We start from the raw sequence: 12,229 nt of genomic DNA on the forward strand, positions 1-12,229 counted from the left end.
TATGAGGGTATGATCCAGCCGTTCTCCTACCTGAGGATCAACCCTGTTCCTGACCATCCCATACACACTAGCAAGCGGGCCATTCTCCGTCTCTACAAACAACTGTCCTGCATCTTCCATCATATCTGTGCATTTAGTTATATCACCGTATCAGTCTTGCTTGTTAGTCGGTACGAGGAGCTCCTCTCGGCCAGAATAGATTATTAAATTACAGCAGGAAAAATGAAACACGACATTTCCATCTCGTTGCTGCAATTTTAACCCATAGTAATTTCTACATCTACATGATTATTCTGAACTTCACAATTAAGTGCTTAGCAGAGAGTTCATCGAACTACCTTCGAGCTATTTCTGTACCGTTCCACTCTCGAATAGCGCACGTGAAAAACGAACACTTAAATCTTTCTGTACTAGCTCTTACTTCTCTTATTTTATTATGATGATCATTGCTCCCCATGTAGGTGGGCGCCAACAAACTATTTCCACACTCTGAGGCGGAATTTAGCATTGAAAGCCCTCCGCAAAGGAAAACGCCTTCGGTTTACTGATTGCCATCGCAACTCACATATCATATTCGTGGCGCTCTCTCCCCTATTTCGGGATAATCAAAACGAGTGGCCCTTCTTTGAACTTTTACGATTACCTCCGTGAATCCCATCTGTAACGGATCCCACACGGCACAGCAACACTCCAGAACGGGGCGTACAAGCGTAGTGTCAACAGTGCTTTTAGTAGACCTATTACGTGCTTTAAAGGTTCTGCCAATAAATCGTAATCTTTGGTTTGCTTTACCCACAACATTCTCTATGTGATCGTTCCAACTTAAGTTAGCACTATCTGTAAACCCTAAATATCTAGTTGAATTTCCACCCTTTAGATTTGTGTGCTGTGTCATGTACCCAAATATAGCGAATTCCCTTTGGTACTCATGCGGATGGCTTCACACTTCTCATTATTTATAGTCAACTGCCACTTTTCGCACCATGCGGACATCTTTTCTAAATCGTTTTGCAAATTGTTTTGATCATCTGGCGACTTTACTAGACGATAAATGACAGTATCATCTGCAAACAGTCTAAGAGTGCTACTCAGATTGTCTCCTAAGTCGTTTATAAAGATCGGGAACAGCAGATGACCTATAACACTTCCCTGGGGAACGTGAGATATTACTTCCACTTTACTCGATGACTATCCGTCAGGTACTACGAACTGTGACCTTTATGACAGGAAATCACGAATCCAGTCGCACAACTGGGGCGATACTCCGTAGGCACGCAGTTTGGTTAGAAGACGCTTGTGAGGAACTGTGTCGAAAGCCTCCTGGAAATCTAAAAATATAGAATCAATTTGACACCCCTTATCAATGGCGTTGATTACTTCGTGAGAATAAAGAACGCGTTTTGTTTCACAACAACATTTTCTGAAACCGTGTTGGCTGTTTGTCAAAACATCGTTTTCTTCGAGATAATTGATAGTATCTGAACACAGTATACGTGCCAAAATCCTTGTGACTTGCGCAACTTTCTGGTGTTTGGGTACGGATTTCTCAACGAGCGATCAGTTGTATATCTTCACTAAATATGGAACTATTGTATCAGCGTACTCTGAAAGGAACCTGACTACTGCACAGTCTGGACAGGAGGCCTTGCCTTCATCAAATGTTCAAGTTGCTTTGCTGCACCAATGATATCTACTTCTATGGTACTTGTGTTGGCAGTTGTTCTTGGTTCGAATTTTGGAGTATTTACTTCTTCTTTGGCGAAGGTGTTTAGTACTCTGCTGTCACGCAATGAAGGTATTGACAGTGTCTTTCCAGTAGCGTAATTTACATACGACTGAAGTCTCTTTGGATTTTCTCCCAGATTTCGAGACAGAGTTTCATTGTGGAATGTATTGAAAGCGACTCACATTGAAGTTCGCGCTTCATTTCGAGCTTCTGTAAAATTACTTCGAGGGTTTTGCGACCTTTTAAATTTGGTATGTTTTTTCGTTGCTTCGGCAACAGTGTTCTGACCTGTTTTGTGCATCATGGGGACGAATAACATTTCTTATTAACGTATTTGGTATGTGTCTCTCAATAGAGGTCGACATTATTTCTTCGAATTTATACCACATCTGATCTACGCTTACATATTCAGATTGGAAAGAGTGGAGACTGTCTCTTAGGAAGGGCTCAACCGAATTTCTATCACTTTTTTAAATAGACGTATTTTGCGTTTATTTTTTATGGGTTTGGATACTGAGCCTCGCTACAACAACCTTATGGTCACAAATCCTCTTATCCGCCATGATGCTCCCTTTATGCCCATGATTATTTGTTGCTAAAGAGTCAAGTATGTTTTCGCAAACATTTAAACTTCGTGTGGGCTCAGGAACTAATTGTTCAAAATAATTTTCTGAGAACGCATTCAGAGTAAACATGTATTTTCGCCGATATGTCGAGGATAGATTGAAGTCACCACAAACTATAATTACATGAGGCACCTACTTGAAATAAGACTGAAGTTTTCTTTTAACTGTTCAGAAACTGTAGCACCTGAGACGGGAGGTCGGTAAAAAGAACGAATTATTAATTTATTCCAGTTGCCAAGCATAACCTCTATCCATACTAACTCGCTGGATTACACTACGAAGTAAACTACTTCTGACAGCAATAAACATTTCACCTCCAACTGTACTTAACCTGTCCTTTCTGAACACGGTTAGGTCTTTTGTAAAAATTTCGGCTAAATTTATTTCGAGCGTTCCTCACTTATAACGATTTGAGCTTCGGTGCTTTCAGTTAGCAGTTAGAGCTGTGGTTCTTTTCCAATAAAGCTACGACAATTTACGACTGCAATACAGGTTGTTTCTAGATTTACCTTAGCTGTGTTTGTCCTGCATCCTTTTAGAATGACACTTTTCTTCAGTTTTCCGAAGCCATCTAACCTAAAAGCCCTTACGTTGCTGTCCATTAAGGTTATCTGGAAAATGCAGAAAAAAACAAGTAACCCTTGGTTAACTAAGGGAATTAAATCTCGTGTACTAGCGAGAAGGAAATTATATAGAGGCCAGAATGAATCAAGATCTAAAATTGCTTGCATATTACAAAAAATACTGTAGCACTTTAAGGAAAGTCATTATTATATCTAGCAGTATGATTCCCTGATGTAAATAAATAATGCAAGTAATAAGATTAAAACTATATGGTATATTGTCAAATGGGAGACAGAACAGCCAGCCAGAATACAAGAAACCATAACAATGAAACTAAATGACAATGTTGTAACTGATAATTTTTGAGTTGCAAGTACTTTTTCAAACACTTTCTAAATGTTGGCAGCAAAAATTAGGTTAAATAGGTCAGCTGAATAAGGAAGAGAATATATTAAAAAGGTCCCTCCACAAAACTATAAGCAACTAGAAGTCACACCAGCATTCATTACTGAAAATAATAGAACTATAAAAGCTCAAAAAACAAGAGCTCATATGGAGTTGGAATCCAAAACAGAATTCCGAAAAATTGCTCTAACTTGATAAGTAGGCTTCAGTGAATGTGTAACGCATCACTGGCGCAGCAAATGTTTCCAGACAGATTAAAATATGCAGCTGTTAAACACTTTCTACGAAATGTGATCATAAAGACTTAAATAATCATTATTCAATTTCCTTACTATCGTCTTCTTCTCCAAATTACTCAAAAAAGTAATATACTCAAGAGTAGTCTCACATTTAATTAGCAGCAATTTACTTAGCATATCACAGGCTGGGCTCCAGACTGCACAATCCTTAAATAATAAAATATCGCTAGTTGGTATTTTGTGTTCTTTCAAATGTGTGTATTGTATAGATCATATTGCACTTTTAGAAAAAACCTAAGTTCTGTGGAGGTGGGCTTTACAAAAAAATTTGTTTGTGTCATACATAACAAACAGAATAAAAAACGTTGTACTGGATAATTTGAACAGCGCTGGAAAGATAGAAAGTGTTAACAACTACAGGGAAATCACAAAGGGCATCCAATAGGGTTAAATTTTGGGTCCACACTTATCCTTATATATTTGAATGACCTTCCATGTAAGATTCAACATGCAGAATTGTTGCTTTCTCCAGATGATTCTAATGATATAATAAATGTTGTTACAAGGACAGCAACATAAGAGGTTGTTAATGATGTTTCTCAAAGAATTGTTAAGTGGTTCTCTGAAAATGGACTGACCCTTAAGTTTGAGGAAACACATGTTCAGTTCTGTACGACAAATAGTCATACCAACAATTAATGTAGCACATGAACAGGATTCAGTAAATAGAATAGAGTGCTCTAAATTTTTGGGTGTATATATTGATGAATGGAGTGGTTACCCATTCATATAAAAACCATAACTCAGAATTCTCTAAGTAAAAAGCCGGATAGTCGACAGCAAGGTCATGATAATGGAAAATGAGCTGTTGTTGAAGATATATTATGTGTAGGTACCTAGAATATAAGGGGAGGTTATAATACAAAGGAATTAGGGCTTATTGAAAACTTACAACAAATAAATGTAATCATTTCTGTAATGAAAGAAACAGAAAAGAAACTGAAAAAACGAAATATCTGAATAATTCCACATTAATTTACACTGGAATTGAAACGAGTAGCGAGTGGAGTAGACGTTCTTATAGATGAAAAATGGAAAAGAAAGGTACATTTGTATGACTACATAAACGAAAAGGGAGTGACAGATAGATTCAAAATTGATACAGGACATTTCTGTGTCATAGGAGTATATGCACCAAAGATGGAAAATGTAGAGATTCTCAAACATTTTATGAAGAGCTGCAAAAAGAAGCAATTAAATACACTGTGCACATAAAGTCCAGGAACACTTTCAATTGTTTATTGCACAAGAACTAAACATACGTCATACATATTGTATTTTGAAGAGAAACTCTGAAAGTTTTTTTTACAAACATTCGATATGTAAACCATGAGTGACCCGGCAGATATCAATATGGTAATCGAATTCGTGCCATACCCATCCCAGCATGGCATCGACGACTGTGAGTCGCTTCCCTTGTTCTCTCCTGGAGCTCTGCTACATCACGTGGCAGAGGCGGTACATACAGCAGATCTTTAATGTGTTCCCACAGAAAAAAAGACGCACGGAGTGAGATCTGGTGATCTGGGAGGCCATTTCATGTAACAGCTGTCCCCTTCTGTAGCACAGCACCTGCACTTGCCATGTTTGCGACTAGCGCTGACTATTGGTTAATTACCAAACTACGCTGTGGTGGTAAACATGAAAAAAAACTTTCAGGGCTTCTCTTCAAAATGACATATGTATGATGTCTGTACAATGTTTAGTTCTGGTGCAATAAATAATTGAAAGTTGAAATATGGTTTCCCGGTTAAGACAAGTTGAAAATATGATCACTATTTTTTATTTACTTAAATTTGCCATATTTCGTGACAGTACCTTTTCCGTTTGACGTTTGCAAGGCGATATTAGTCTTGGCTTCAGTTGTCTAAGTATGATTCCACAATGCATCGTTGTCGGCTGCAGAAAATGACGTGGTTCAGCGTGTTTCTCTCATTTTGGTGTTTCAAATACAGTTTCTTCCAATGTAGTTTCTTCTTTTCAGATAATACAAAAATAATAGTAACATAATTCAAAATTATTTATGACTGCGACCTTCACATTGTTCTTCCATCAACACACACCAAGAGTTAGCTTCTGACTCGGACTGACTATATTCAAAGACTACTCCAACGTCAAAGATATTTTACACAATCAGTTTCTTTGCTATTCTTCGATACATTTTCTAATAGTAATCAATATGCTTTTACTCTCAAAAACAGAAGTATATTAACATATAATAAGACAAATTATAATAAATTCTGACAAAAATATAAGAAAACATTTTCAATTCAGTATCGACAAATACGGTAAAAAAATAACATCTCCCAGATCCATTACAACTGCTCCCCAGGGCTTTTGTTGTTATGGACATATACAACAAAATCCCGACAACACTCAGTGATGGATCTGTATTATACAATTAGTACATTAATGATGCAGTCTGATAACCTCTTCCAAATTTGGACTCTTTGAATCTGTGGACTTGTTACTGGCTGTTGTTGCAATGATACTTCCCCATCAATCTCATACACAAAAATTTCAAGTAAAGAAATTATTTAACATGACAAATATACATTGTATAAAACATACATGAGAAATATTCTAACATACAGCATACAGATTGAAAATAATAGAAATGTAAAACTCATTTCCTAGAATAAGATTTAATTAATTTTTTTATATTGATGTTAAATTCATTATGCTTACATATTGTAACAGTAAAAATGATAGTGGACATATATAGTGTAATGTGTTTTTCTCTATATTTGTCTTTTATATATATATTTTTTAACTTCTGATTTTTTAATTTTTATATTTTTTTATTAGTTATGGTTTTTTTTGTTTTTTGTATATTTTTTATTTTTTGCATATTTTTTTTGCTTATGATTTTCTTTTTAAATTTTTTTACTCATGTTTTTTTTTATTTTGTATTTTTTTATGATTTTCTTCTTTTAGTACAGCTAAAGAGACATCAGTATTATCTAAATTTTTTTCAATTATTTATGTACACTTTCCTCTCTACTACAATATTACTACAAGTCACATTCTTGTGAAGAGTACTTTTGCTCCCCACAACATCAGTATAAACAACAATAAACTGCTCATATATCATGAGGCTTTATCTAAAATTGGTTTTGAAACTTATACCTTTGCATGCATGTCCTCACATGCATGCCTTCACCCTCAAGGAAGACTTAACTTCCAAAATTAGAAAAATTCAGAAATGCTCACTAGGGAGACTTTTTTTGTAAAAAAGTAAAAATAAATCTTTCTCTCATTCTTTGTTACATCAGTGTTCTTTTCATCAGTTTCAATTAACATGTGACTTCAAATTATTAATTTATACATGAAAATATACATACTTGGTTGTACAGGCAGTTTTGTTTTAACACTCTCTGTACCAGGCCTATTTTATGCACCCGTCCCTAGAAACCGGGCAATTTTACCAATATTAAAAAAATTACTGCATCAAATCTACTGTTTGGATTGTGGCAAATTTGGTACCATCTTGAAGCTGCACATTTCTACTTTAATTCTGAGTGAAAGAAACTACTTTACAATGCACAGCTTTAAGGTACAGTTATAGAAATCACTTAGATGTTTTAAGAATTTAGAAAAAGTCATACGAATAAGGGAATACAATTGTGATTTATTTTTAACCAAAATTGTGGCACTACATTACATGTTTCTGATAGTATACAGTATTACATATAAATTTCACACAGAATCATATTGTTTTTTAGTGTGGAAAATTTTTAAACAAAGTTTCAAGCAGAGTGCAACGCCACACTGTTCACATTCGTATCGTGTCTCTTTGCGAGAAGCCTTGCCACTCTGTTTCTTGCTCCTGGAACTGCACACGTGACACACACGAGCAGCATACTTCTTAGTAGTTGCAGGTATGTGCTGCAAAAAATGTCTCTTTGTTAGCCGACCTACAGTTCCTTCATTTCTTGGAATGAATTCAAGTGTGTCGTCTTCAACAAGCTGAACTGCAAGCACTGTTATAAAGTCTGTTATTGTAATTTTCTTCCTGTGCACTGCATTGTACAGCCAAAATGCATTTGATACTCCCATAAGCAGCAAATGGAAATATAATTTTCGCCACCATTTCACAGTTCTGTGCTGGAACGGATTGTACTGCAGGCGTTGGTCTCCAATATCCACTCCAATTTTATTGAGGTTGTAATCAAGTACCTGAAGTGGTTTCAATACTACAGACCCATTTCTCTTAGTATGCGTACCAAATGTTGCTTGATGCCTTGTAGACAATGTATACACATCTCTCTTATCTTTCCACTTCATTGCCAATACATTATCTTTACGCCGAAAAGACATTTCGCCCTTTTTCAGCTTAGCAGATACTAAATCTTTAGGCAATCCTTTCCTGGATTTGTTCACAGTACCAACAGCTCCAGTGCCTTTCTCTGCCAGTTGCTGAAATAGCTCTGGACTGGAATAAAATCGATCTAAATACACAGTGTGGCCTTTGTTCAGCAAGCTGCTGTCAGACAACAATCGCAAAATAACCGCAGACGAAGAATTGTCAACAATATGCTTACCAGCATAAACTTCAAAATTTACAACATAGCCACTACTGGCTTCAGCAACAGCATATACTTTCAGTCCATACTTATGAGGCTTATTTTGCATGTAAACACGGAAACTCACACGACCTCGAAATGGGCAAATTCCTTCATCAATTGTCACTTTTTCTGAGGGACGATATGCCTGGATACATCGCTCCTTCAAATTATTATAATATGGCAAAACTTTGTAAAGTGGATGAAATCCATCTTCGCCTGGTTTTTTCTGATTTGAATTGTCAACAAGATGCAAGCATGACAGTATCTGAGTGAAACGCAAACGGCTCATGACATGGGGACAAAAGTTACAACTAAGAACAGGATTAGTGCTCCAATGGTCCGCAATTTTGGGCTTTTTCGAAACACACATGTGGAAAATAATACCCAAGAAACGCCTCATCTCACTTATAGTCACTGGCTTCCACGAACTCAAAACTGAATGGGGCTTCAGATTATTTCCTCTTCTTTTCTTCTGTATTGTCTGTGATGCATACAAATTTGTCTGTCTCTTGAGTTCATTTACGTCACTGTCAGTAAGGAACACTTTACTGCAATCCAGTACAGAACTCGACTCATCAATATCCACTAGTATCTGCCTGGGTGTCGTGTTGACAGGCAGAGGTCGGTAGGTGTCAACTGCAGTCCACTCACTGTCTTTCGGATACGGCACAGCTGCTGGATTTGAAGCAACACCTTCAACATCATTCTCGTCTTCATCTGAAGACAAACTGTCATCAATCTCGTCTTCTAAAAAGAATATCACATTATGTGTAACTACATACATCGTTTACACATGTTCAACAGATATGTGCGTACTGCACAATTACGTGGAAAATTCGGAAATACGTACCTTCAAACACACCATTGCATTCAGAATCGTCTGAATCACTCTCTACATTATCCAGAGTGTCGCTATGATTGATCAAATCCGCAATTTCTGCGTCTGATAAACCGCGCCGAAACATGATGACAAACAACTGAATGATATACAGACTGAGAACGCAAAGATAAGTTTTAACATGAATTACAGCGCTGCCGTGACATCTATGGACGCATTTTGTTAATAAACATCTGAAAAACGTATAGCGCTGGCCAAACCCGTAGAAATAACGTTGCAGTGTTTTGAATGAAATTAAATGTAGCGGCCCGTAAATTTTACGGGCTTGGTGATTTTCGCGCGATCCCAGGCCCGTAAATTTTACGGGCTTGGCGCTTAGAGTGTTAAAAAGCATCTTCCAGTGGAGGACTTTTGTTTTAGATGATAATAGGTTATTTAAATTTTGAAATTATGATTTCTGTTTATACAGTTTTAAAGAGACAACATTCCTAAGACCAAATAATTTCTTTGACTTAGGATACACCAAACGATAAGCATTAGGGTGTGGATTTTCTATGACTTTTCTCATGCTTGAGCAACATTCTGCTTGCAAATGCTATGATACATTGTATCTTAACTCCATTCTCTACTCTTTCTTGAAATAACTCTGCTCCAAGCCCATAATTACTGCTATCAGTGTTCAAACAAAATGGTAAATTAAAATCAGGTCTGTGTAATAAGTGTTGCTTCCTCAACTCTTGCTTAATTTTATTAAACTCTTCCTGACAATTTTTATCCCAAACCCAAACAGTGTTTTTCTTAAGTAACTGACTTAAACATGGTGCATTCAGACTCTGATCACTTATATGTTTTTGGTAATAACCGCATAACCCAAAGAACGAGTTTAATTGTTTTTTTAGTCCTAGGAATAGGAATTTCTGAAATTGCTTTAATTTTTTCTGGATCTGCCAAAATTCCCTTGTCTGTGACAACATGACCCAAAAATTTTAATTCAGAAACTGAAAATTTACATTTCTCTAATTTCAATGTCATCCCCCCTTTTCTAAGTTTTTCACAAACTGACTTCAAAATCAAAAAATGTTCCTCCCAATTTTTCCCTGTAACCAAAATGTCATCTACATAGATTATCAGTTTAGACGCAAGTTCTTGCCCCAGTACATGATCCAAAGCTCTTATAAATTCGGAAACAGAAGAATTTAACGCAAATGGCACAACACAATATTGGTAACTCTTACCATTGTACAAGAAAGCAGTATATTTTCTAGAATTATCCGAAAGTGGTACTTGATGAAAACCCGAAGTTAGATCCAAACTTGACATATATTTTATATCTGTAAATTTATAGAGTAACTCATCAATATTTTCAGGATAGTCTGTCTGAACAAAATTTTGTTTAAGTGTCTAGAGTCCAAAACCAATCTTACTCCACCATTTTTTTTTCAAAACTACTACTAGAGGATTATTATATACACTGATACTCCTTTCTACTATATTACATCCTTCCATCTTTTTCAGCTCTTTCTCAACAGCAGGTCTTTTTGATATTGCAATAGTGTATGGTTTTATGAAAAATGGTTCATGAGGTTTTACCTGAAGCTCACACTGGTAACCCTTTACCCTACCAGGTGTGTCACTAAAAACATCACTGTATTCCCACAGCAGATTTTCTAACTGTTGTTTTTGCTCCCCAGATAAATTTTGTGTTTCTGAAATTTTCAAATTTACTAAATTCCCAAATTCAACTTCATCAGTATCAAATCTATGAATTTCAATATTCTCCAATCTATTTTCTTTTAGTAAATTGATACTGTCAAAATTTCCATTACTCTGATCACCAAGTGTGTTCACAAAATTTGTCTGAATGTATTCCCTTTCACTAGTTTCTATCAAAAGTTTTCTTCCAACCCAATCAAATGCTGTATTTACTTTTACTATCCAATTCATACCCAAAAGAAAATCCTCATTAAATTCCTGAATTACAAAACATCCATGTGTGAACAACTTGCCTTCAATTAAAAATGTCACTAAAGCCTGGCTTTTTACCAATTTACTGCTCTTCCCAGTAGCACCTTTTATCTTTACCCCAACAACTGGCATTTCAACATAATCTTTCGCCACTTTCAATTTTTTGCTTAATCTTTCATATATTCCCGAGATCTCACTTCCTGTATCAATTAAACATTTACCAATCCATGACTCAATTTGAACTTTTATATAAGGACTGCAAAATTGATCACTTTTCTCAGAACCTGTATTCTCATGTAATAAATCACTTTCAATTTCCCCAACCTATACTTATCAGAATCATATGGTATACCATTTTATGTATTATTTGTCACAGTTATAAAATTTGCACAAGATACAAAATTGTCATTAGTACACTCTATTATCTCAAATAGCCAAGAATTTTCATCCAAATCACATTGTATACTATTGAAGTACTTATCCTTCAGCTTTTCAAAAATAAAATATCTCATCTTTTTCCACCACTCAGGACATACAGTTTCACATACATTAATAAGCATCTTTCTAAAGTTCTTGTCAAAAGAAATAGTTTCACTGTTCAGCCATATATTCATAAGAAATGTGTGTGTATCATTAGTATCTATAAAAGTTTCACTTAGGTAAGAAGTTATACATGTGTCATCGTTATTTATGTAGTCAGATTCTTTATCAGCAACATCTAAATTCACACTTTTACATACACCCAGATTGAGAGTATTATTCATCCTGGTAACATCCCTGGGAATTTCTATAATATCCTCACTATTTAATCCATTTTCAACCATGTGTATACCCAACTCCCTATTTAAACTAATGAAATACCTTTCCTCAACATCATCATCAATACCATTACCATCATTATCAACTTTATCAACAACATCATTATCATTACACATATTCAGGTCATACACATTCAAATTATCCCCCAAAATATTATTTCCCCTTTCTAAAGTTACCAGATCCCTTTCACCAACATTTTCATTCTCACAGCATGCATTCTCTCTTTATTCACACACATCTCTGAACTACTGCAAATTACATCATCCGAGAAAGTGTTGTTCTTTTCTGCCCAAGTGTAAAACTCTGTTAAATTAAATGAATCACAATTACTTTTATCTACTGTATGTTCTTGTGTATTGAAAATGTTATCTTTATCATTATTATTTTCCTCTTGAAATTTCTTCAATAAGTAACAACTA

At 35.6% G+C, this 12,229-nt stretch overlaps 1 protein-coding gene across 1 annotated transcript; it reads right to left on the reverse strand.

Annotated features, from left to right (window-relative positions):
• Positions 1-7,319: 7,319 nt before the first annotated feature.
• Positions 7,320-8,972, reverse strand: LOC124799025 (piggyBac transposable element-derived protein 4-like). Its single transcript, XM_047262562.1, has one exon. The coding sequence runs from the start codon at positions 8,970-8,972 to the stop codon at positions 7,320-7,322; it is 1,653 nt and encodes a 550-aa protein (XP_047118518.1).
• Between the last annotated feature and the right edge of the window lie 3,257 nt (positions 8,973-12,229).

Source organism: Schistocerca piceifrons, chromosome 5, assembly GCF_021461385.2.
Source record: "Schistocerca piceifrons isolate TAMUIC-IGC-003096 chromosome 5, iqSchPice1.1, whole genome shotgun sequence".
NCBI lineage: Eukaryota > Metazoa > Arthropoda > Insecta > Orthoptera > Acrididae > Schistocerca > Schistocerca piceifrons.

Excerpts from the sequence above, each read along its gene's own strand:
- LOC124799025 (XM_047262562.1), bottom strand. The coding sequence starts at position 8,972 with ATGTATGTAGTTACACATAATGTGATATTCTTTTTAGAAGACGAGATT.